Here is a 26960-nt window from a genome sequence, read left to right as displayed (position 1 = left end):
ATAAATTATAGAATACCGATAGAGAATGAAAGTTATTTGAAAGGAATATTAACAGTTTTAAACCACACAACAGTGGTTTAAAACTATTAATTAACTAAAAATTAATAAGAATGTACTGAATTTCTGTACTGAATGTACTTGCCCAATAGCGGTTACGAGGAATAGACAAACTTTCTGGTAATACTCAACAGAATCAACCAGTCCCAAAAGGACTCAAAAGGAGTTTTCTGTCTTTTACAGCTCACAGGAACAGCAATAAGAGCCACTGTGAGCAGTTTGCCAAACCATTTTTTTTAAAACGGAGCAAGAAAAACCCCCCAGTACTTTTTCTTTTATATAATAGAGTATATGTTTATATTATATAACACAATATAACAGACATTTAAAAAATCATCACAATGTACCAAGTTCCAGAATCCCCTTGCTTTTAAAAGACAGCAGTTCTACCACTGTGTAGCACGTTTGAGCTAGTGCTGTGAAGAGAAGCTAAAAGTTAAAAAAATCTAAAAATGTAAAGTAAATGAAATTAAATCAAACCTAATGTGGGCCCGTGGCCATAAAGCATAGTTACAACCACATGTAGACTGCATTTTTGCAGATTTTTATATTTTCTGCTTTTTTCAAAAAATAATAAACGGAAAACTTAAGGAATAAAATAATTTACATTATATTTGTTGTAAGTATTTTTAATTTCACTAAAGACTATTCATTCATTCCTTTTATTAGTAAAAATAACTGTCTGTATCTGTCAATACAGGTAATTACAGTCTTATTACTTTGGATGAGGTATGGTTTTTGTGTACCTATATATACACACATGATTTATATATACATAAATATATGGAGATAACGATAAAATACAATACAAAATTGTACATCATACTGAGCCAAACAAATGAGAAAACTGTACTGTTTTATCAGCTCCCACCTCCACAGCAAAATGGCAATATGTTCATGTGCAGAGAGGTCTCACACCTCAGATGCATCTAAATTGTCAGGAAAAATCAGCTCATCTGTAAAGTTCTCAGGTGTGTAACACAGTAAAAAACAAAAAAACCAGGAAAGAATAAAGAGAGTTTTTTGGAATGCTAGTGGTTGTTGAAAGCTTTCTTAAGAAGCTGCACTTCGTCCTGTTAAAGAAGACACAAGCACATGTCAAACTTTGACTTTATCAAGCGGTACAGGTGTTAAACTTTGAAAAAATAAACAGACCAGGAAGCAATTTCAAACATTTGCTGCAAAACACAACACCCGCAGAAGTCAGATAAATTCACAGACTTGAAGGAATATCCTACAGGCTAGAACAGCTGAACTTTTACCCTCATTTGTGGGTATATGTAGGGTGGAATAATTAAGAATTTGGTATCGAAATCGGTCTTTTACCTAACAGATGCATTAACAGCAGTAAAAGATCTCGATTGATAAAGACAAAAAACACTTAGTGCTTACCTGCAGTGCAGTGCGTTTTGCTTTCTCATCTTTCAGCTCCTGCCTTAAGTCCTCTGTGTCTTTCCTATCACACAAGATATGAGAACCTAGTTAAAAAACAGACACCCTTGACAACTTCTATAAATGTAATCAGCTAGGTTGTTTCTTTTTAAAAAGCAGATGGATCATAAAAGTACAACTATGAAGGTCATCATTTCATATTTATAACATTTATAGTGAAGATTTGTAAAGATCCAAGGCAAAGTTAAAAGGAACATTTCAGGCAAAAGTAATTTCTCTATATCCATCTATAAAAAAACTATACTGATAAAAAGTGGTAATTTCACCTGCATAGTTAATGTTATGCAGCTTACACCTCCATAAAATGTGTACTAAATGCCTTTTGCTCTACTTTACTTTCTGCAATTGTTCCCTTTTTTAATGGCACTTTGCAGATCGCTGTGCTATAATCAGATTGGCACTCACAGGTGCAGAGCCTTCAGGATCTCCAGAGCCAAGCTCAGCTCCTTGACCTCTGCTCTCAGCTTCTCCACTGAGGCCTCAGGCTCCTCTTTGGGTTTGGATGTGATGGGCTTCTGTAGGGGAGAGATCTTGGCAAGTGGCTCAGGCTTTCCTGCTGTAGGATTTTCTATTACCTAGGAAGATATTTGAAGATGCAGTCATTAAAAATAAATCATCTTAAATATGACTTAGTATTGATACTAAGATTATCTCAGTTTCATGTGCTTATCAGCTCACGGAGTGCTTGGTTTTAAAAATCAGAAGGTCTCAATTTGTTTCTTTAAGTAAGTGTTTTGTAAAGAATATCAGAAGGAGCTTATAAGCTTGCTTTTAAAAGCTCCCCATTTAGAAATACATTCCTAGAATTTTTTTTTTTTAAATGTAGGAACAATCAATTTGGCTCTTTGTAAAAAAAAAACATACTGTGAAATTTAGGACAATCACTCAATTCAATCAACAGGAACAGTGAAAGGAAATACTTCACCTTGTGAACTCCTGGTAGCTTTGACTGAAGTTGACTAGCTTCGTCATTAGTTTCAGAGGTACTAGGAACCTACATTAGCAAAACAAAACAACACTTATTGCTCTGGTTAGCTCCGGTATAATGCAGTCTATTGTTTTCACCTGACTAATCCCATCGCCTATAAGTCATGCAGGTGTACTTTTTCAAGTTACACATCAATTAAGGTTGATGACCCATCAAGCATGCAACAAAGTCCCTGTTCTTTAGGGGAACTGCCTCTGTTGTACCATAATAGCCTTCAGTTGTGACGTAATGAACCACATCACACTAGCTGGCCTTCAGCAAGAAAAATCCCAAAATACATCACTGCCAATAAACTGATTTATTATTCACTTAATGTCAGCTGCTACAATGGACTGTTCAACAAGTAAATACCCTTGTGGCTGAAAAACAGTAGACGTTTTGTTGACATTATTACAGAAAATAGGATAAGGGTTATTGTAAATCAGGTGAGGTGTGTACACAACAGCACGGTCTCAGTACGAAAGGCCAAAAGCAGGAGTGAAATACAAATAGAATTGGCTTAAGACAAGATTTGCTAGTGAATACTTCTTTTCTTCTAACACTGACCATGACTTCCTTTTTTTTCTCTACAAGCATAAGCTAAAAAAAAAACGTACCAACCAAAGTAAAACATTTTGATCGAGTGACGAACGTAGCCTAAAACAAAACGCACGCAATCCTGTTTCTGACGATTTTCCCTTTGAGCATCAGCTGAACGAGGTCAACCTCCAGCGTAGAGCAATCACCTCCCAGAACAAACATCTCAGAGCACACACAGCGGTGACACGGCCACTGGCTTAGCAGCGCAGCGCAGACTGCTGGAAAGACAGGGTTGCCTCATACCGGTTTCTGAGCTGTGGCGCCCGAATGCAGGTTGGTGGGGGGTCTCCTCCCAGGAAGTTTAGCTCTGTTGGCGGTGGGGTGAGACAGTTTGTCTGTAGTCACGTCCACTCCATCAAACTGATCTGGCTCTGTTTGAAAACAAAGCATTCAGGGCGGCGCAGTGGTTAGTATCGCTGCCTCGCAGTGCTGGGGCCCTGGGCTCAGTCCAGACCAGGGCTGGAGTGTGTGTCTTCTCCCTGTGTTCACGTGGCTTTTCTCCGGGTGCTCCGGTTTCCTCCCACAATCCAAAGACACGCTGGTGGGTTAATCGGTTTCTGGGAAAACAGGACCTGGTGTCAATGTGCGCGTGTCTGTGTCTGTGTCTGTGTCTGTGTGTGCCCTGTGATGGACTGGCGTCCCGTCCAGGGTGTATCCTGCGTTGTGCCCTTTGCATGCAGGGATAGACTCCGGCTCCCCTGCAGCCCGGAATTGGAAGAAGCAGTTAGAAATTGGATGGATGGAGAAGAAGGAAGAAACCCTGTAATGCATAACAGATTAATCTAATTCATTCTGTGTAATAATGAAGTGGCAAAATATCGTCTACTGTTTCATGATGTATTAGATATTCCAGAACTTCGACACCATCCCGTACATTGTTTTTTTCCCCACATATATAAAAGTTAACTGTTACTCTGCAGGTGTACACAGGAAGCTGCCGCAGTGGTGTTGAGGTCGGACTCCAAGCACTAGGGTTTGGGACATTTTGGGAAGACACAAAACATCTGGACACATCTAAATGCGGATAGGTCCGAGCCCTCCGGAGCGGCCCGGAGTCTGCGGAGTCCAAGCTCTCTGGAGCGGCCCGGAGGCTGAGGGGTCCGAGCTGGTTATCTCAATGACAGAGCGCTGGTCCAGTGGCGTTTTGAGATGAAACAGAAGATGAATTAATTGAGTGATTGGGTGCCTGAAAGTTAGGGGAGGGGCAGACTGAAAGGTGACGTGACCCGACTGCATCCTTTGAGCCACAGGTCAACTGTGATTCCTCGTAGAGCCTCCACTGGCCAGGGGGTAACATTAACAACTTGGAATTATGTGTGGAAAATTGTAGCTTGCAGGTCAGTATATTAAAATATTCTACCAAGAGCCACCTGTCATATATAGTTTATGTGCGTGTGATTGCAATTGTAAGTATTTGTGCACAGATGCTCTTATCATCCTGGAAAAAGAGAAAATAGTTGCAGCTTAAGGTTCAGTCAGATCTCTACGTTTGAATGAGAGCACATGTGAAATGCTGTAATGGCTTCTCTCTTTCTCGCTTGGAGGCTGTTACAAGTTAAGGCGGTAAGTGCATTGAGTAGGATGACTGAAGAGATGAAGAATTAACCACAGTAAAAGCTCAATACTTTGCAAGTGTCAGACGTTTAGGGGTTTTGGGAAACTTCAGGTATTCAATGTTGTGAAGTAATGATAGCTTGGAAAAACATCTGTCTTAACATAACCATAACAGGCACCAACTACACAGCCTCTTCCAGGTCATCACTAAACCTTGGTCTGTGAATAAAAGACCCTCACCTTTTTCCTTTACTTTGTCAGTTGTGTCTTCTGCATGTTTGGGTGACAAGGGAGGCAGGTCTCCATTTTGCCTGAGATTTAATAACAATTAAAATTACTATGCTAATTATCAAAATAAGTAAGATTTGTAGCAGCAAAGGTTCCAGTTAGAACGAAGATGTCTTAACTGTGGAAAGAGGGCAAGAAGACTGAAAAAATTCAAGGGATAAGGCATGTTCAAATCCATTAAACAGATCTTTTTCTAAAAAAACAACAAAACTAACTGACTTCTCTTTCTTTATTTTACAATACAAAAGCACCGGGAGGTTTATTAGTTCAATTTATTGGACTAGCCCTACAAGGATTTGATGTTGCAGTCAATGCAATAAATGTAAGTTGACTGAAGAAAGAATGTTTAGTCCCTGCTGTCTTCCGTTTCTTAGATTTTTACACGTTGATGCATTTGATGTTGGTTTCCAAAGTTACATACTACCACAGCTGTCTCCCGTCTTCTCCTAATTACACTACAACCACTGGCTGCTTGTTCTTAATGGATCACTGCCAAGAGCTTTCCCATATGAAACAGTTCCTTGTCTCCTTTAATTACTTTAACATTGTATAAAAAGCCTTTGTAGTTCTCGGCTAAACTAGCTAAAACAAAAGTAAAATACAACCCTAAAATTCACACTAACCACAACGTACCGTTTGTGTGAACCCCTGAAACGACTGATCGGAAATTCACACTATTTGAAATACTGCAAATTTCAATTTGCATAGCAATGTCAATATCTCAAGTGGACTTCCTTTGATGGTGAAGCACAGAAAGTTTCTATGCTATGCAAATACCGTGGCACTGTAACTTGATGGTGGAAATTTAAAAAAATACACTTTACACATTACATCCTGTTTTTGCTGAGCTCACTGTCTGTTAGCCACCTGTGACTGTACGGTCTGCATTTTATGAAGCAGGTGCAAAAACAAAATGCCCTTGCGATGGTAAGAGTGACAGTCTTGTGTAGCTGCTGAGATCAAGCTATACAATGACCGCACTTCAGTAAAGTAAAAAGATGGTTCTGTAATATATTAAAATTCTGTAATATATTAAAAAAATGTCTGAAACAAATGTGCCTACTCAAGTATTACATGACCAAGTAATCCAAAATTAAAGATATAACATTTAAGGAACTGGTTTATGATACAAAATAATGGTTTAAATTGTTTGAATGTGATGTACAGTATAACAATTTCAACGGTTAACATTGCACAGAATGTGCCCTACAATTGAATCTCGGCATTTTCAACATGACAGGCCTTCAATCAAGTCCTGCTAGATTCTGGAGTTCCTGTGCTTGTGTGCACAGGTACAGCTTTTTCATTGCCAAGGCACCAGTGAAAATCAAGCAAAGGATGATAAGATGATCTTCTCTCCAATCCATCTGTCGTACTCCAGAAAGAGTCAGTTTACATTGTGCTGTTACAGTAACTCAATCTGAGGCTTACAGGTCAGACCTATTCACTCACCGTATGGGAAGGCTTTTGGGGGGTTTGGTTTTTATTGGGGGAGGAACTTTTTTGATGACTGGGAGCTGCACCTTGGAAGGCAGGTCACTTCTGAGGTCTTTTGTCTCACATTTCTCCTCTGCGGGGAAAGAGAGTGTTGCCACAGGCATTATTTAATACACACAATCACAACTTTCGGGACAGAAGAAGGTTTGCTGCTCTCAATTCTCATGCAGTATGTGCAGTCCCAGACTGAGCTGAAACCATCTGGGAATTCAAATGCAAGCTTTGTGAGAGCTGTGCTAAAAAACCCCAAATTACTGCTTCGTTCTCAAGGTCATACGTGACCTTCAGCATTGTCTGAACTGGCTTTCAACAGCTTCTGACAAAAAATAGACACGAAAGAATTATAGCCTAGCAGAAGTATGTTATAAGCTTTTCTTCCTTAAAAAAGACATACTCCAAATATTCTTCTACAGTTTTTACAAGACTCTGCCTTTGCCCCATGGCAGAGGTTTAGTCTGCGCAGAGCTATCGCTGATCTCGTGTCCACTGTTGGGTGTACATGTGCCATTTTGCCTTTGACTGCAAACAGCTCCTGTACCCATGTGACCTGAGGGACCCGTCTTGGTACTGCCTGCAGACTGCAGATACACTGTGCACTTCCACAGCCAAGCAACGTGAACTTCCCCAAGCCCCTTACAGCAACATAAGATTCAGCTCCTCTGTTGAATACTCTTAAATCATTCAATATGAGAATAGCTATTTTATTATACATTGAGTAGGTAAAAAAATCCTATGGTCTGCCTGTGTTAGCTCACCCAGTTTGGTTTCAAGGGCATTAGACCTATGTTTAAGATAAACACGTCTTCTGTAATTGGTCCCCTGATATGCTGCACTGTGCTTAAAGGTGACGTGAGTAGAGCAAAATGCAGTTTCTTGTGACATATTAAAGTAGGAATCAGGCATTTTCCTAAAAAAAATGCAAAGGCACTGTGAGCAATTAAACTAAAAATATTTTATAGATAACAAAACCGTCAAAATGGGTTTTTCTTACCATGTGCCTCTCCTTTTGCACAGGGGCTAGGATGGGCCTGTTCAAATATCTTTTTCTCCATGAGCAAAGCCTCTTGTTTCACTGTTACAAAAGGAATATGCAAAGCACTCACTTGAGTTTGAGTAATATCACGGTAATTATATCTTGAGCAGATGTTGGAAAGAGCCAGAAGAAAACTCAAAACAGACATTTTTTTTGCGGCATTGCCGAAAACACAGAAGAACAGAAACTAGAATCCGTTTGTGAAGTTTAGCATGAAGATAATTGTAGTGAAGGAAAAATAACATGGGAAGTTGTACAGTATTTGTTTATAGTACAGACAACAGCTGTGACACACTTTAATGCCCCGGAGAGCTATGATTCTGTTCTGTAACGATGTTACACACAAGTCTTAACTTGCAAAGAGGAATCTAGGACTATGTGTGCAAACACACATTCCTTGCCTTTCTGACTACACTTTTAAGCCTAACAGGGCAGATACATGGACACCTTTATTGTTGGTGTCCTCTGTTGTATTTGAGTAAAGGAATGCCCCTTGTGTATGTTTCATGTCGGCTGAAGCGGTGACAGAACTCACTGGGTTTTTAAGCTTTCATACTTTCCACCAACAGCTCCCTATACAGTAGAGAAGATGAGAAATTATTCATCGGTTTAAATCAAAGATGGAAGATGGCGTGTTCTTCCCTTGTCTGTGTGGGTGCACTCTAGGTGGTCAGGCTTCCTGTAGGCTGGGTGAATTGATGTCTGTGTGTGCATGTTCGCAAGCGTGTGTGTGTGAACTGTGCTTCCAGGATGAGCTCCAAGTTCCTGAGACTTTTATGAGTAACAAACGGCTTCTGATAACAGTAGAAATTTGCCTGAGCCTCTTCTTTGCTCTATAATTTAATTAATTGGTTATTGCAACATCGGGCAGCATAACCCCCATATCTGGGCAGCAGAATCCTTGTGCCTAATAGAATCAAGTATTGTGGGACAGTAAAGGTTCCAAAAACATAGATCAGCATGACAACATCCATATTTCCAAGTAAACAGCGCAATAGAATGAAATATATACCTATTCTGTATATTTCTCTGAAGTCTGATTTTCCAGTACAGTATTACATTATCTAGAATGTAGACACCATCACAAATTGGTGAAAAGGCACTCAGTGAGGCTTAAATGGGCCGTGGAGACGGGGCCTAAAAATCAGCTGACCAGTACAGAGTAAGTACAGTTTCTGCTGCGAAACCTCATGTTGTCTAATTAGAATTGTTACAGGGGACTTTCACACCTTGCAGGGACTAGTGACCCTCCCTCCCTCACAAAACACACGTTTCATCTGAATCTTTCATGAATCTCAACTGTGTAGAATATGGATGCCTGCCCTTTTTTAGGTTCAGTTAAAAATCTGCTTGAATTGAACCAGTTAAAGGTGATGCTGAGTTACGCAGGAGACAGCTTGGCACCTTATTTACTGCAGTATGTATTATTTGAAAAGGAATAAAATACAGTTCATATGGAAATATTGGAAATAGTGGACACAGATGGTTTCAGTTAAAACTCCCAAACTGAGATGCAAACCCTGTAAATACCAATGTCATTTTATCTTTATTAGTTTTTTTATGATTTGTGGTGATGGGATCGGTTTACTACACGACCTGAACTCCAAGTACAGAAAGTACAGTTTATTTTCTTCGACTCGTCCCCTTTGCATTGACAGTTACAGCTACAAGAAACTGTAACATGGTGAACTTGAATGGTAAAAGCAAGATTCTTTCTCGGAGAGCAAAATAGAAAAGGCTTCAGAAAAAAAGGATATCGAGGTCAAGACTAGCAATAACATCAGCAAATTGTGCCCCCTTTTTGTCAATACAGCAAGGAAAAGCTCATATTAAAACAAATGTGCCTCAACTGGAAAACACACCAAATATAGTTATCCTCTATTCTTGATTGGCTGAACTATAGCTCTTCAAAAATGCATCCGAAACTCTTGTGCGCTCCTCTCTTTGTGACATTTCCCTCCCTGTTACACTATTAACTCTCTTACAGAATAAAGAACTGTACAATTATTTAAAAAAAGAGGAAATCCTACCTTAAAAGCATTTAAGTGCTGCAGCAAAAATGTACGACGTACAATCCAGTAGCATCGGGAGTATAAATGGAAAGATTTGCTGTGTCTATCTGTCACAGAAAGAGGGTTGAACAACCCCCTATGTTGAAGTGATAGTGCTGAGGTGTCATTAATGGAGCCACAGAAGACGTACTGGTAAACTGTTTCCAAGGCTCAAGACTACCTATAACCGGAGTCACGTGCCCCAGTCTGTGGCTTGTGCTTCCTTCAGGCAGTTTAAAGTCGCACTCAGAGCTGTTGGACGGATCACAGGAAATCAAGACACTGTGTAAGAAACTGTGTAAGTATAAAAAATACTGAATAATGAAGAAGAGGGGTTAGGGCCTTTTGAGACCGCTTTAAAAGTGAATCCAAGCTGTAATGAATTAGCAGCACCATTCTCCTCCAGTTGGATAGTGGTGTTTTTTCTTGATGCCATTCTGCCACACAGGACATAGTTGTACAGAATGAACACTCAACCTGGGGAGGGGGAATTAAGAGCAGCCCTCATACGATAACCCAGGTGAATATTTAAGTGTGTGAAAGATATTCACTCGGCTCCTATCAGTGAACAGTGGGCCTACTCCATTTCCTGCCTTTCTGGACCCTGTTAATGTCATTCTGTGCCTTTTATTTCTTGGCCTTAGTTTCTCCAACATTGGAACTCTGTGTCAGAGCCTGACATTTTACTTTTTATACTTTGCTTTGGGTTTCCGTTATGCAATATGATGGGAGTGCTTTCCTTCCGTTTGTACCACTCTAGCTAACATGCTCTCCTCCCGACATACTTTAGAGCTTACCGATTGTGAGTCATCGAAAGTCAATGTGGAGCTGTCATATGAGCTTGTACTGTAATGGATGCTACAGAGCAGAGGAACTTACAAAAGCAGTCACAACAAATGTGTAAATCGGAAATAATCATTTTGGATGAAATTGCTTAGACAAATCTTGGTTTATATTTGTCCATAGAGTGGCAGGTTGCACATGATGGATTGATAGTCACTGAGTTGATCGCCCTGCTTTGACTTTGTATTCCTGTGTTTTGTTTTCAAGCACAACTCTTTTGGAAGCATCTGTTAAATATGTTTTTGCAAGCAGCAGTTTTGCTTTGGACATTTATCCTCAATATCCCTTTTGTGGCAAGTACATCTTCTCGACTTTTTTTGTTTCCTGTAAGCAGGAAACATAGTATAGCTCACAAATAAGACTTCTTGGACTTTGTCCAGGAGACTAATTCTGTTCTGTGTGATGTATTATTGCTGGTCTTTTTTAGGTAACCACACCACATTTAAAATGGGTCAAATTTTCTCCGTATACAACAGAGAAATTGCTGCTTAGGAAAAATTAAAAGCTAAGCATTTTTTAAATAATCCCATGATGATCAAAGAGATTAAGAAAAATACAGAAAACAAATATGTTTGGAAAACTGAATAATTATTAAACACTTCAATATAACTGAGCACATAACTACTCGGAAATTTTATGTTACAAGGAGATAAAAATGTTACAAAAATATCTATATAGCTACTTTATGGATTTTTTACTGATGATGTAATTTATTTTTGAAAGATGGCAAAAGGGATTTGTATGAAATGATGACTGGAGATGTTGGATTAGTTTGGCATCAAGTATCTGCTCTACACACCATAGTCTGAAATTTCACTACATTAGTTTCAAATTTACATTGCATTATAAAATACATCTTTAGTGTATGTTGCACGATGTCAGCAATGTTCTAACTTAGTTGGGCTGTTGTGCAAATGAAGCCAAACCCTATCGCCCAATCACATGGAGCACAAAAGCAACTTTCACAAGGTTCTTCCTCTCAGCAATAAACCATGCTAACGCAGCAAAGCCTCCTTGTTTCTACCCAGCTGAGAAAGTTTCAGTATGTTTAAGCAAAGGTTTCATACTACTGCTGTGCTTCAATCTGACCTCCCTGAAATCCCTTCAGAAAACACAGACAAAACCTTCGCACTTCTTTTTAAAGTTCTTATACATACTCTATGAATACTTCATACCCTGTATTTCCCAAACTGGAACAGAAATATTACTGCATTTTGTTTTTTTTATGTTCCATAGTATGTTGACTTTTATTACCACAAGCATCTCTATGAAAAAGTCTCAGGATTCCTTAGGGTATTTTAACTCATTTACTGTGTTTGTTTTAATTTAAAAAAAAGGTTTCTACATTAAACTCAATTATAAGGAAAAGACCCTTCTTTATCTTACCCATTGTCAATTATGTTTGCAAATTCATACACCTGTAAGACCACTCAGTCAGAGACGGTTAAAAAAATTCCAAAGGGCTGATTGTTTAAAACATTGACGAATTTCACCACAATGAATATGAGTAAACAGTTAATGATTACAGAAGCAGGCACGCCAAAACACAAAAACCTTTCCACAACAACAACAAAAAAAATCTCCTGGGGGCCCCACAAGCTTCCCTGTGAGTAATACAGCAGTTGTTTTTTTACCTTTTACTGGCCAGAACATAGCTCACACCAGAGATCAAAAAAGAGTGTTTCTAGCGTTCAGTCTGATGGACTCCCTTATCACTCAGATTAAGACAGCCCTCTGCTCTGGCTGTAGGGCCCGTTCTACCACTTTTCAAACTGAAACTTAAAGTGACACGTCCAGACAGTTCCACGCTCTCACAGACAAGACAAACTGTGATCACAGAAGGAAGGATCAATCACGCAAATTCAGAAAGTTGTTTTTCTTAATGAGGGAAATAACCATTAAAAAAACACAGCTCAGATGCTTCCGGAAAAGAGTAGGGATGTTACTGTGGTGTGCTGACCAAATTCCCCCCCGGCCTTTACCAGTCATAGCCCCTTCTATGAACTGGTGCCATTACTCTGTTCTCCTCCCCACTGATAGCTGATGTTAGCTGATGTGTGTTTAGCCATCGCATCATCCAGGTGGGGGCTACACATTGGTGGTGGTGGAGGGGAGTCCCCATTACCTGTAAAGCGCTTTGAGTGGAGTGTCCAGAAAAGTATTCTATAAGTGTAACGTATTAATTAAAGAAAAAATGTTTCTCTGATGATTATTGGCATTATGTATCTTTTGAAAGATTAGAATCTTATGTTTTAAATGCTGATAAAATTTCACTGGATAATAGATCCATTAAAGTCTTTGAAAATGGGCTAAAACCTTTTTAAAAGCATTTTGTTTGTTCTGCCTAGCAAGGGGGAAAACACAGGTTTGTTTACGAGGCTAGTAGACCCACGCTGCTCTTGAGCTGTGGAGCCTTGCTTACTCAATGAAGTTACTGTGCAAGAGTAAATATAAAGGTGAATTAGTAAAAGAAAATACTTTCTGGAGAGCTGTGGGATTTACAGTTCTTAATGGGCTGACATTAGAGACACATTATCTACAATAGTGGCTCCATAGGATTTGTAATTCATTTTAATGACATCCAAGAGGATTTTGCAAACAGAACCCAAATAAGTTTTGAACCCAGATTGCAAAAAGAAATTTCAGATCACAAGCATAAGAACGGAGAGGGACAGGCTGGTTAATCAGAGCACATTCTCACAGAACCACCACCCAGTGTAAGGAATGCAGAGAAAACACAAAACAGGAAAAAAAAAACACATCACGTGCACAAATACTGCTGACAGCACTTTAAGGTACTGCCCTGTCTACACTATGTCCTGTCTTGGCTGTATTATAATGTCTATTGTCTAAATTTATTGTCCATGTCTATTTGTCATCTGTGCCTTTTTTTCTCTGCTGTTACTGGGTACAGCTGAATGAGTAAGCATTCCAATAGACTTGTTGTATATGGCAAATAAAGAAATCCTGAATCCTGAAACGGCAGGACAAACGGTTTCACACTACTGGGCACATGTGAAAGGCTGTTTCCCTCTTGACGGGACCTAACGTCACAGTGCACCGCAGAAGCCCAATGACATCGACACGAACGTGCATGTCTGATCTGCACCAGCACCCAGACGAGCCCGGCTGGTTCCTTACCCGAAGCCTTCCTGCTGCCTTTGCGCACTGGAGGATGGTTTGCGTCCCCAGACTGCAAAAATGGAAGATGCAATAGATTGTCAGGGAAATCTATCGCACAGAAAATGAATCTCTGCACAATGAAAGAAGTAGTTTAACTATAATGCTGTTGTCCCCTTTTTGCTCTCTCGCCTTTCACACTGCCTGTTTATCCTCTAGAAGGACTGGGTTTACATGCCAGCTGGAAACCTGAAGAGGTTTATGGATTCCCTAAGAAGGGGATGTCTTGAGACCAGTGTTCTCATCTCCGATCATGAAGGACCCTGATGTTTTGTAGTTTTTGCTCTTTAATAATTTAGCATGAGTGATCCCTTTAATTCAACTAAGCATCATGTGGGAGTCCACAACCAGGTGACTGAAGTGTTATTTTTCCCAAAAATGTTGCTTTACCAGCAAAATTCCTGCTTCACAAATATCTTATTTTTATCATAAAAAAGAACTTATCATTTACTATACACAGAAGTATGCTATAGGAACCTTTCTCCTAATTTTCAGCGCTGGGTTTATGGCTCGTAATGAGTTATTACATGTCAGTCTTGTCAGTTGTGATACCTGGACTGCCTTGGTTAGGAAGGACTGGCCTTCTTTGCTTTGGGCTTTCTAAACTTTGGATAAAGCACAGGACTCTCCCGTGAGGAGCAGCAGGAGCAGGTTATCACCCTGAATTCCCACTCACCTCGAGAGGCTGTGTGGGAATGACCATCACAAAGTTGTCCGGAAAGAAGCCATGTTTGCCATTAATTTCACCCTCCCACCATCCTTCGTCCTCCGTCGTCTTCACACACACGGACACACAAACACACAAACACACACCGTAAAAACACACAATTCACTTGTGTCAGAGATACAACTTCCTGAAGCTGGAAAAACAGAGCTAAGTCTTTGTGCTCTTTAATCAACATCCAGCAAACTGGAAAAATGGTTCAAAGAACCTCTTGATTGTTACCCTCTTACATTCCCAAAATAGCAAGAAAAGCAGTGTGCATCATCAAATACAGAATCCCTTAATTGACCACAGAGTTAGCAGGCTGTTTCCTTATTATTCTAATTGTGCCACACTTAAATTGCTGGTGATGAGTCATTAATTGTTTTTGGCAGTGTATTATTCTTTAAAGTCATTCTTGATGTCCAAAGTAGCTAAACAGAAAAGACAGGGAAAAAAGCGTTTAAAATATATTCATTACCACCCAAGGGCAGAAGACAATGCTTGCATATGTCTTTCACTGAACAATTTTGTTTATTTTTTATCAATAAATAAAGCTTTACTTTAACCGCATCATCACTCCGTTCACATAATGTTATAAAATCATGATCTTACCTTACTGATAATTGTAACAATTTCCCCTTTCTTTAAGGTCAGCTCATCTTCAGCACTGGCAGTGTAATCAAACATCACTTGACAACATTCCTTGACTAAAAGACAAAATAAAAAGGAAACCAATTATAATTGCAAGTCTTGTCTGACAGCATTTTTCTAGCATTGTTGTCTTTTAATGCCTACACTTAGTGATTTACTCTTAAAGTATGTGCGTAATTGTTATTGGTCCTAATCTCTATATAATATAAATTTAGCACTTTTTTTGTTTTAGATGTTTCTGTATTATCTCATTATTTTTTGTGCTTTGGTAAAACCTCACTGATCAGGCTGATACGCAACAAAATATCCTGGTTTCTGGAGTACTGTGTTTAAGAACCATGCACTGCAACTTAACAACCGACTCCAACTCTGAATGCTTGGGAAGAGAAGTCTGTTAAAAGGGACAGACCATTAAATGGTCAAATATTACAAATCCAGCATTTATACTTACTTCTGGTTATAAAGTATGGATAGAAAAATACCTAGAGACCTATTTAAAAAGCCTGGATCAATCTGAGTGAAGTTTCTTTGGGTCAAGGGTATAAATGCAGTGTCTCAACCGGAAATTCGAACCTACAACCCAACCTGCCATACCCCAGAGCCCTAACCACACCTCCACACTGCTGCCTTGCAATAAACCAATGTCTCTACAAAAGCAACAAAATCAATCCAGATGTCTAAGAACTGGTGTAGCACTCTCTAGCTTGTGTGCTGTTTAATACACGTACTCCTCAGTGTTGAATCCACTGTGGTTGTAACTTTGTGGATCTCAGCAGGATAGTTAAAAACAGCAGCCAGTAAAAGAAACTAAAAGCATGACAGCCTATGGAAACTATTATAGTATCTGTACAAGGATGCAGTAAAAAATAATTTTCTTGCCAGAAACGTAAAAAAGCTTTGTTATTTCAAACCCCTAAACTGAATATTAAATTAGGTGGGTAGCTGCGTCAGCATGCGTAGGCTGCAAAGGAACAAGTAATAGGTTTATTCCATGCTGAAAAAAAGAAGAAAGAAAACACAACGTTTCAGCCGTGGAGCCTTCTTCAGGTGTGAGAAAGACAAGGCAGTAAGCAAAGGTAATGTAGCCGGAGAACAAAAGCTGGGAGAGAGAAGGAGCGAGGGGTGGGAGCAGGGGACAGAAAAAGAGGTCAATCAAGAGGTGTGAAGTCAGGATAGGTGTAGAGAGGTGTGAAATGAAACCTCCAATGACTGGAGAAAATTTAGAAGAAAAGTGGTCTGTCGTTAAGAGAAGGGGGAAGGTGTGATCCTAGCTGCAGGATAATTTTGGTTTCTGTAGTCTTTCTGATGTATGAGTTCTGAAAACTGTCTTTGAGAACACAGACGGAGAGATTAGAGTGGTCATGGCCGTCAGAGGTGAAATGAAAAACAATGGGCTTGGAGAGATCTTTAATCTTCACAGCCCTGACGTGTTCCCTGAAGCGGTCTCCGAGTCTCCTTCCTGTTTCTCCAATGTAGATGGCTGGGCATTTACTGCAAGAGATGCAGTAAATAAGGTTGCTGGAGGTACAAGATGCCATCTGGATGATCCGGAATTGTCCTGAGGGGCCTTGAATGAGTGTGGTGTTAGATGTGTACTTGCAGGTGATACAGCGAGCTCCAGCAACCTTCCAGAAAGATTACTTGTTCCTGAATATTAAATTGTCTTATATGTATTTAAAAGCTGTGATTTTATTAATAAACTGGTACACTTAAGTATTTAAGTCCAGGATGTGTATAGCAAAACAAATGTATGCTAACGTCTATGCCGGAGGAAGAACAGGAGTGAATCTCTATGTGGGTATTTCCGAGCAAAGAAACAAATTATTGTATTATCTAATTGAGTGTGGTCTTTAAATGTAAATGCTTCCAAACAGTCAAAACAAAACACATTTCAGATTTCAGATTTCATAATACAGACCTCAGTGCTCCAAACCTTGCAGTTTTAGAAAGTTTTTTTTACTCTTTACACCAATCTTTACACAAAACCTACTTTAATACTTATAGGCTGACATGCTTCCTTTGGAACTGTGATATGAATAGCAGCTTCTGAAACTTGAGCTAAAATCTTTATCTTTATTGCCACATCCGTAGTGGGAGAATCAGCTTGAGCTTTACAGGAAACAGCCAGAGGACAAATACTTACACTGAAGTAAATCTGAACAAAAACAGTGCACTTCCTCATGACTCAACTTAAACTTTACCAGCATCAGCTCATCATCAGCTGAGCCAACACACCCACACCCTTCATGACTCTGAGAGGAGGCATGACAAGGTCAGTCAATCAAACTGCTGCAAGAGGTGACCACTGTATTTACTCTGAATCTTTGTCTGAGTATGTCAGTCTTTCATCTTCTTCAGAAGGGTCACATGAGTTCTGTGGTGGCAATACAGAAGACAAAAAAACTTTCCTTCTTGTGCTAGACTGCACACTTATGTTCTTATCTTTGCACACTAACACTACAGATACTGAATAGGAGCAGTTTTCTTCACCAGGAAACTGATTTTGTTAGAAAGCTGATAGCCAATGATATAAAAAAACAATTCACATATGATATGATTCGTCACCAGCCCTTCCAATAATTTCTAGCCTCACTATTGTCAATTCTCATGAGCAGGGGAGTCTCCTTAAATGGTTCACAAGTTTATTAAAACTGCAGAAGCATTGTATAACTTTCAAATTATACCATAGTATCCAGATACTTATAACTCTACAACTCAACTCAAAGTACATTAAATTAGAATTACGGACTTTCCTTCAGAATGAACACTGAAACATGAATCAGAGGGTAAAAGTACAAGAAAACAAAGCAGAAGTGCATTTAAATCTTCGAACAAGAGGCTCTTATTTACCCAAAGGATATTACAATACAGAAAAAGCTAACAAGCCATGTTGTTTTAGCCGATATCCTGGGTTCTTTTAAGAAACATGTGGATGAGATCACTGCTAACTACTACATGGTTTACATGAGCTGAACGGCCTCCTCTCCTCTTTAACTGTTCTCATCTAAACAAGGCCTTCTCAGCCTGCGGCCCTTTTTTAATGAAGGGTTTTTCCAGTCAGTTCCATGTTTCTTTAGATGATGATTGTCAGGTTCAAGATAACAAAGCAGGTAGATCCAATCCTTGATTTGGATTGAGCCTGCCGGAGCAGACTTTAAATAGCCTGCTTCACCTGAGATGGGAGTGGTCATAAATTGCCTGCAGGTGAAACAGGCTTCCTATCAAATTGGGTTTCCATGGAAATAGCACTGACTGACAGGTGAGCAGAGGCGTGGCCAGTTGCCGCAGTAGCGCTAACCTACTCCTCAGCTCCTGCAAGGGCGAGCATGACAATTTATGTCTTAATTGGACTAATTTTCACAGCTTTAATGAGACATAGCAAACCTAATGATATACTATACAGGCCATTCAGGACCTGGACTGGAGACTCCTTCTCTAACATCCTGCAGTGAATAAACTGTGTGCTGCCTAACACTATTCAAAACCAAGTTGCTTGACTGGCATTTTGAGAACACAGTCCAGCAGGTTTAACGGGTGTTTCTGTGCTGAGAAGTATGAAAATGCCCTCAGGTTGTCCTCCTAAAGCAGGTTTTTGTGTCGTTTTCCTAGACTCATCCCAGTGTTCTGCATCTTCCAATGACAGAAACCTACCATTGTTGGTTTTGTGCTTCACTCTGAGACTTGACTGCTCCTGCTTTGGCTGAAATGTAATAGAAAATGTATGATAGTACTGTTGTTTATACAACCACAGATGTGCCATAAATGCTATTCTCATCAATAACATTGTGTGGGCTGTTTATTCTTAACCTTACATCAGTACAATAGTCACCCACTTTGTTACTAAAACTGGTAAAATACTAAATACTAAAACTAGTATTGAAATGTATGTTACATATTTAAACAGTGATAATAAACAAATACAATCGAATATATACACAGGAAGTATGAAAGTAAAATGTGTTAGTTTTTCACTGTTATATTTTTTTTATTAATTTGAATTTCTTGCAGACTTGCATTAATGTTAACAGAATTAAACAAGACTGCTGTATTTTACCGTTGACAATTCCAAAGCGATTGAAGTGTGAGAGGGGACCCAGGTCGACCATTTACCTGGCTGACACGTGGCAGCCAGCAGTTTCACTTCGCGGCAGGCAGATCGGGTGGAGGAAACAGAAACTGCTTCACCAGTTCAATTATGGGGAAAGTTTTGGTTGGCCCGATTAAACAAGACAGGATGCCCAGGTTAACACCATTACAAATAGCACCACAGCATCTCTAATGATTTAGTAGTTAGAATCTCGGTTTAATGTATTATCTAAATAATGGCACCTTCTAAAGTAGAGCGGCCCCTCTCACAATCCAGTTGATTTTTTAATTTCTGGTCCAGAAGGAAGAGTGCTTCCTATTGGTCTATAAACAGCACTTACAACGGCATACTGACCAGGCCCAGCCTTGCCTAGCTTCAGAGATCTGACAATATCAGTCTAGAAGGCAGCAATTCTGCTGTCAGCTCTTTAAACACTTCCAAACTGTTAGCTTTTGTATTGTGTTTTGATACTGACACCAGTCTGGGACAAGGAACTTGAGTACGATATTCTTACCTCTTTCTTGAAGGTACATTCTGATAGCTTGGGCCTTATTTTTGCACCACCGTTCGTTTCATTTAACTTGGCATCTAAACAGACCGCAAAGAAAAGAAGTCATTCAGTAACACTGGAGTAGCACCCACACAAATCTGATCTGAAATACACACAAAGTCATATGGATAACTCATTAAAAACATAAATCACGGCATGGGATTCAAGCCTTAGCTAGGTTATCGAAGTGCTGCTTCTTCGGCGAGGGCAATTATTCCACATTTTGATGCACTGTATTTCTTTTTATGCTCAATATAGCTTAGTTGCTGCAAAAATAATGATTTCTCTAGTACCAGGGGGTCAATACTGAAAGCGCACTCTGTGACCTGTCCTTCACCTCTGTTGATTTCAATTAGAAAGTGCGGTGATCAACGAACCCTAGGAGTCCTGTCAAGCCTGCGCCCTGCCTTACCTTTAGGAGAAACTTCCTTGACAAAGTTAGATGGGAAAGCCCCTGCTTTCCCATTTTTCGCTCCAAGCCACCATCCATCTTCTATCTGTGGTCAAGATGGAAAAAATAGCAGTTCACCTCAGTGGGCTCTCAGAGCCTGATTTCCCCACAGTATGGATGATAACGACACGATGAAGGAATTTCGTTTGAGATAAACCTTGTCACGCACAAACAGTTCTCAGATCTTTCCACGAAAGAACTACTTCTATAAAATGACACTTCCTTAAAATATTATGCCTATGTAAACTTTATGCAGAAGAGCACCTAGCCATGTCACTCAGAGTCAGACAGATGGATTCTTAAGCCTTTCTAGACTTTTAAAAGATACATTTGGAAATACCTCGGTAATACTGTACCTTTTGACAGACATGCCCTGCTTCCTCCCTAAATTTATTACTGTATGAACTAAAACACCCATTAATCCTTTGATTCCTCAAATGAGAATTTAATGGCTGAGCTGTAAAGTTTGTGATCAGCCTCATTTTAGAATGGGAAGGCTTTCTATGGGTTGCAATCTGAAAATCCCTCTAACAGCATTCTGAAAGAATAACTGCATATGTACAGTACACACAATGCCTCTACGTATCCCAGCAAAACAAGGTCAATGAAAACCACACTGCAGCTAGGGGAGGCACATACTGTAATATATTCTGTTGAATACCTGAAGGATTTCACAACCACATGAGCTGCTTTTGCCATCTAATGTGGTTTCAGCATGTTATCTCCGGTTCTCCATATAATAATATAATAAACTTTATTTTATATAGCGCCTTTAAAGGTGGCTTCTCAAAGTGCTTTACAGAATGACAACAACAATAAATAAAAAGAATACACAAGATAAAACACAATTACAATATACATTGGAGACCGTGGATGGTGGTACTAAGAAAAGTAGAAGCAGAGGGGTAAAGAATGGAACCAGTTAAATAAAGGCTCAAAATCACTGTGCTGGCTGTTTTCAGAAACTCCAGCACCAGCACGGTGATTTCAGTCCATAATCCTTGTTCCACTTGGTGGGAGAAGGAAGACTCATACCACCTTACCTCCTTAATGAAGTCAATCACATCGCCCACAGTCAACTCCAGCTCATCCAAATTCATGGGAGTGTACGCAAAGACTACTTCATACTTTCTGGGTTTCTTCTTTACTGTTTTTGCTGTAAAGATAACAATTCCCACAGTCACCTCCCAGACAGCCAATCTCCTAGAAGTTCTCAGTGAAAACCACTACATTTTATGTTGCTGTTTTAAATTTTATAGTACTGTGCAACTCTGCACTTACTCCTTTCTGCATTAGTCTTTTCAGCTTTGAATCGTGTTCTCGGCAGTTTGCCACAAGCCAGGAGGGCCATATGTTTTAAAACAGAGTTGTAAATGAAGATCAGTGCAACAATGCAACAGGACAGTGGCCACTCCAAATACACACTCCTGAACCGTACCAGTTCCATGAACAGTACAGGGAGAAACACAGCGATCTCAAAAGCATATCTGTCTGCCTCAGTCCCTAGGTCTTTCACCTATCTGACTCATGTGTGATGAAATCAATAGAGACATGAGGGAGACCACACCAAATTCAGAGTACTTTGGAAAACCTCCAACTAGAAAATGCCTCACATATGTTAAGAGATTATTAAAACAAGGTTTTAAACGTTAGTTTAGAATTGAAGCTGATTGAAATATATTCCCTGGAGGACACATGCTGAACAAATTAATTCCATGTTTTGGGAAATATCTAATTTTGTTTTACTTTGCTGATTTATGCCACCCAATCTTGTGGCCTCCACTGTACAGTATGTGCATGACATGTCACATTTCCAGATACCACAATCTTAAAATTGCTGAAACCTAAACAGTTAAGCACAAGGGATAGTCCCCATGGATGAATGTAGCAAGAGTTGTAAAGAAAACAGTAATATTGAAAAGGTTGTTCTATGGAAATATTTGCCTAGAGGCTTAGTTTATTCTGTTGTAGCTGAACCCTGTCCCATTGTCCCAATGCATCTGTGGCTAGGACACACAGGAACAGCCCCATAGCAACTCTGTTTGAGGTGTAATTTGCACAGACTATGCAGGATGATTGGCCATAAGAGTAGTAATAATAGCACTCTGTTCTAGCTCTGTTATTTGCGTTGTGCCTATTACCATAACAAAATTTGGAACAGGTAACACAATGAAGGATTCCTCTCCAATAAAAATAATGTCAGCTACTCCTAAAACCGATACCAAGCACTAGACTTGAAACCTAAACCACTTCCTCTGATGGCACACGACACAGAAAGCAAGCAGTGTAACGGCAATGCAAAGAAACAGTAGAACTTCACAGAAAAAAAAGCACTGAAATTTTGTGACAACATTTGATAAGATGTCCAGTTCCTCAATTCTACATGACTTATCACAGCGAGCATACTTTCTAACAATGTCATGGTACTGTGTTTTCATGGGGTTCCTCTTTCAACCATTTACGGATCCCATGCTAACTTTTAATATCATCCAGGTCAAGGCCGAATACATTACAATACATTACATACATTACAATACATTAAATAACATGCCGTACAATAAAAAGTCACCCTTTTGAATTTCATCCCAAGCCATTTCAATTCTAAAATATTTAACTTGCTTTGTGGCAAGGGCTTAAATATAAGATTCCCCAATAGCACTAAATGGCCTAAATAATAATAATTTGGTTAAGAACTGAATGGCCAATTCACAGTAATCCCTGTAATGAAAGGAGAAGAACAATACTTTTTTCTTTTTTCTGTCACTGTAATGTTAAGGAAATATTGTACATACTGTACTGTAAAGTAAAATGAAAAAGAAAGCCAATTTTACTCCAAAAGTGACAAAATAAACACAAAAGCAGTGTCGCATTTTACTCAGTGAGAAATTAGAGAAATATGTGACCAAAACACAAGAGTTCTTCAAATCAGTGCATGCTACATGATTACATAACAAATTATGTCACCCTAACCTGCCTTTACTTTAGGTGATATGTGTGGCTAATTGTTTCTGTGGTACGTGAAGCTTTTTTCAGTTTTGTTTTCTTCTGCTTCAATATTGAGATGGGAGGATTCCCATATACTTTACTAAATTTTATTAGAGGACTTTTCATGCACACTGGACTCAAAGCCACAGTGTGAATCCTTGTTCTTGACACACATTAGTGCCAAAACTGAAAGAGGTGTCTGATTGTTTTGAGGTTTTTCTGGCACAAGATAATCGATGGTTGCATGCTGAGGAATTTGTGCAAAGAAAAATGCATTCTTTAATGAAGATATTATCGCTTTTCCTTTGAATCGAGTAGTAACAGTTACTAACATCAACTTACATGTTCGAATGCTTCTTGGTATTCTTTGAGAATCCCCTGTTAAATACACGGGTATTTCCTGTGGGAAAACAAAAATGAGCAAGAAATAACATTTGTGTGGAAGCGACATTTTGGCCGGTGAGGTGGTCTGTAAGGTGTAAACAAGAAACCAAGACAAACATTGGAAACATTCATTTTTCACCGCAGTCGGGCCAAATCAAATACACCTCAGAAGCAGGCCCACTGCCAGTTCAGTGTCGAAGAAGACTAGCTGTACCTTCGCAAAATTTGCAGGAAAAATTCCCTGCTTCCCGTTCAGTTCTCCTTCTAGCCAGCCCTCTTCCGTCGTCTGCTTCACGTTCTTGATGATGTCTCCTGCCTTTATGACCAGCTCATCATCCAGATTACCCACAAAGTCCATCAGCACCAGGACCTCTGCAGACAAGCAGCACCAACATGAATACAAAATTGGTGGCCAGGAGACGGGGGGCTACTTTTAAAAAAGACCCTGAGTGTTCACGTCATCACTCGCCATTCAATGTGGGGAAGCAATTAAAAAGGCAAACATTGTGAGGATTTATAGTTAAAAGCATAAATCGCCTCATCACCAATCCCTTAGCTGGTTAGGTGAACAGAACAGTAAATCGTTACTTTCATTTGGCCTGATTTATAGCATAATGCACACCACTGTGAGGCAAAACATGTCTGAACTGGCTCTCCAGTTGGAACTTATCTGTGTTCAGACACAGAGGCTGCTTCTACACTGAGCTACAAGGCCCAGGAATCACATCCAGCTTCAGGCATCAGATTTTGTGTTGTGCTTTTACTCCGATTCCACTTCATCTGGTTCCTTTAAGAAAGCCGGTGTTAATAAACAAACTTGTGGTAGCACTGTTTTCCAGTTAACACACCCCGAAAATGGCCTTCAGATATGACAGATTAGAAATTCCTATTTTACAACATTGTGTCATCAGACCTGCAGAAACAGGCAGGGAAATTCTCATGTCCTGATGTGGGTTTGACAGTCTTTTTGTTCAGGTTTTCCTTAAAAAAGTATAGGAAAACAGAGCAAGTGGATGGAAAGGTATGAATGATAATATTTGCAAAAGCTCAGTTTAGGCGTGTTGTCTTGTATTTTTTTAACATCTGTTAACTGCAGCATCAGTCAGCTTTGGTGAACCTCGATTTAAATTAAAGCCATTAATGTCAAAACACATTTACAGTGGCAGTGGAAACCACCCTTCTCCCTTCTAAATCACTGTTTTGAAGGGCGCCTCAAACTGCAGTTTGGCTCTTAACCATAAACCCCCAAAAGAGCTTGCAAAAGCAAAAGAAACAGAATAATATTTTGTCAGCTGCTAGCCCCGCCTGTTCGTTGTCGCTCGATTTACGAGTTTTTATAAAGAAGGCAATTGCATTCCTTACTGTCTGCCTGGGGAAAGAAACATATTAATGAAGCTATTAGCAAGTATAATCTTTAGAAACTGAAAACTGCTTTGAGACACAATGGAACACTGTATCCTATATTGTGTATATGATATATATATATATTCATTTGGGTATAAAAACAGATTCAATCTCACAGCAAAACAAACCATTTAATCCGTTTAGGAGTATAAAAGGCAAATTTCCTGAATTCCTTGATAGTTTGTTTCAAACCCACAGCGATGCTTTTAATTTTTGCCATATAATACAATACAAATAACAGCTGCATTTTTTAATTAATATTTTTATGGCAAATTTTTAGCCAAGCTTTTGGACTACTCATTCGTGTCAACTAAAGCTACCTATACTTGGATTATTTCTTTCACTGGTCCTGTTATTTAATTGATGAAGTAATGGAACAACAGTACATTTGCCACTCTCTCCAGGACTAACCAAAACTTTCAATTTCAATATTAGCCATTTGACAAGCGAACCCATTAATATTTTGTATGAATTGGTTTTTAAGTTTTAAAAATGCTATGCAATCTCTTAGGACAATGAGTTTGAAAAGCAGCTGTTTTCAAAGCACTGAAGAATTTATACAGTAAAAAGACATTATTCACCAATGAGTCACTTTACCCAAACGCAACGCATTAGTGTGAATAAAACATTCATGTCATTATGTATTGTACAACTTGTTATGGCATTCTGCAAACTGGAATTATAACCTGTTTTGTTTGGTGCCTCTATAAAAATTCATAGCAGACTTATGATTTGAATCTTTATAATGTGGAGCATAGTACACTGCTTTTAATGTAAGAAATGCTGAGAAGTCTGGTTTAGAGATTGTTTGCTACACAAATCTTAAGTCAACTGAGTGTGTACATTTTTTGTCCGGCATAAATTTAAAAATATCCCACTGCCATTCAAGTGCTCTGCCAACCACAATTAACAACCACCCAGTCTCACTGACCATGTGTCGTAAAAAAACACCTTGTACAACTAAGTCTGTGATATGGAAGTTCAGCAGGAGCGCTTTAAAAGATCACCTCTCCCGTCAAGACTTTGCAAGCGCACAGCAAGCCTCACTTACCCATGGCTGCTGGAATGTTTTTCTTATTCCTTTCTCTATGCCAGACTCTCGAAGCCGATCTCTGTTAGGAAGTTGGCAGAAACTTCCTGCCAAATTAAAAACTAAAAATCTAGCTCCACTCTCAAAAAGCAAAGCAGCAGCAGCTCTTCCTGTTCATCAAACATTTAACACATCGAAGGTTCTCTAGCTAGTCACAGCAAGCCAGAAGGATGGGTTTACGAGAAAGAAAAACAGGTGGGACAGGTTTTTGTTGGAACAAGCAGGCAGATAAGGGAGAGACAGAAAAAAAAGACCCAGCTGACCGCAATATTCACTCTAAGTTTCCAGAAGCACTGTGATTGGACAAGAGACTCTTGCGGGTTTCTGTAATACCTTCACTTGAAAACAATGCAATTGCTTCTTTTTAATATGCTTTTTTGGGATAGAACGTAATGAACGAACTTAAGCAGACTACCATAGAGCATACAGAGAATGGAGAGCATTCTAATTTAGCTCAGAACAAAGATAGCCCTAAAAATATTAAATGCATTTATCCAGAAGCAGCAAGGGCCTTGTAAATATTCATTAGTTGTTAATAAATAGATGCCTTTGGAAGACTAAATATTCACGCTTATTGTAACTTTGTTGAACATTCACAATCTGTTTTCAATCAGGTGTGATGAAATAAGAAATCTGCATCGCTTGGACAGCAAGTAAGTTTGGTAGATGGAATGAACTTTATATTGTGTTTCATCAGCAAAAGGACCAAACCCAATTAAATAAGAATTACAGCCTTGTATGCATCTGTGAAGTGGTTAAACTTAAAATGTCAGATTTCAGCACGAGTCAGTGATAGCAGTTTATTTCCTGCTCAGAACCGCAAAGAAATGCTTGATCTTGCTTAGGCCGTTTGCTCATGTGTAAAAAATTACATAAATTTAAACACTCTTGGTTTTGAAAAAATGCCCCAGACAAATGTTATGCTGAAGGAAGTGCTTAATTTGATAGTCTGGAGAACATTAAGGATGGCAAAATGTTTTAAGAACCTTTGTATTGTAAAAAGGGATGCAATCAACATTATAAAGCTTTTGAGAAGCATTATCAGGAAATTCTGCTACAAGCTGAATGAGAAACAATAAATTACTTATTTCTAAACTTGAGAAAATTCACTTGAGAACTCATGGTCGATA

The 26960-nt window shown here is 39.2% G+C and overlaps 1 protein-coding gene across 3 annotated transcripts; it reads right to left on the bottom strand.

Moving 5' to 3' along the window:
- Positions 1 to 670: 670 nt before the first annotated feature.
- mnmip1 (manchette microtubule inner protein 1) lies at positions 671 to 26071 on the bottom strand. Of its 3 annotated transcripts, XM_088932296.1 has the most exons (18): positions 25792 to 26071; positions 23551 to 23708; positions 23295 to 23352; positions 21011 to 21123; positions 19929 to 20013; positions 19481 to 19554; positions 18531 to 18579; positions 14841 to 14935; positions 14199 to 14297; positions 13484 to 13535; positions 7407 to 7487; positions 6371 to 6488; positions 4871 to 4941; positions 3320 to 3447; positions 2435 to 2503; positions 1915 to 2084; positions 1450 to 1513; positions 671 to 1130 (listed from the first exon to the last, which is right to left on the bottom strand). In XM_088932296.1, exons 1-18 carry the CDS (start codon positions 25793 to 25795, stop codon positions 1089 to 1091), a joined length of 1530 nt encoding a protein of 509 aa, XP_088788422.1. In that variant the 5' UTR covers positions 25796 to 26071; the 3' UTR covers positions 671 to 1088. The 3 variants fall into 3 exon arrangements, with proteins under 3 accessions (XP_088788422.1, XP_088788423.1, XP_088788424.1); XM_088932297.1 differs by lacking the exon at positions 7407 to 7487 and having other exon boundaries at positions 25792 to 26013; XM_088932298.1 differs by lacking the exons at positions 4871 to 4941; positions 6371 to 6488; positions 7407 to 7487 and having other exon boundaries at positions 25792 to 26013.
- Positions 26072 to 26960: the final 889 nt, after the last annotated feature.

This window comes from Atractosteus spatula, chromosome 14, assembly GCF_055471065.1.
Source record: "Atractosteus spatula isolate fAtrSpa1 chromosome 14, fAtrSpa1.hap1, whole genome shotgun sequence".
In the NCBI taxonomy this organism is placed as follows: Eukaryota; Metazoa; Chordata; class Actinopteri; order Semionotiformes; family Lepisosteidae; genus Atractosteus; species Atractosteus spatula.
Note: the sequence above shows the minus strand (reverse complement) of the source record. Positions and strands in the feature narration are given on the sequence as shown.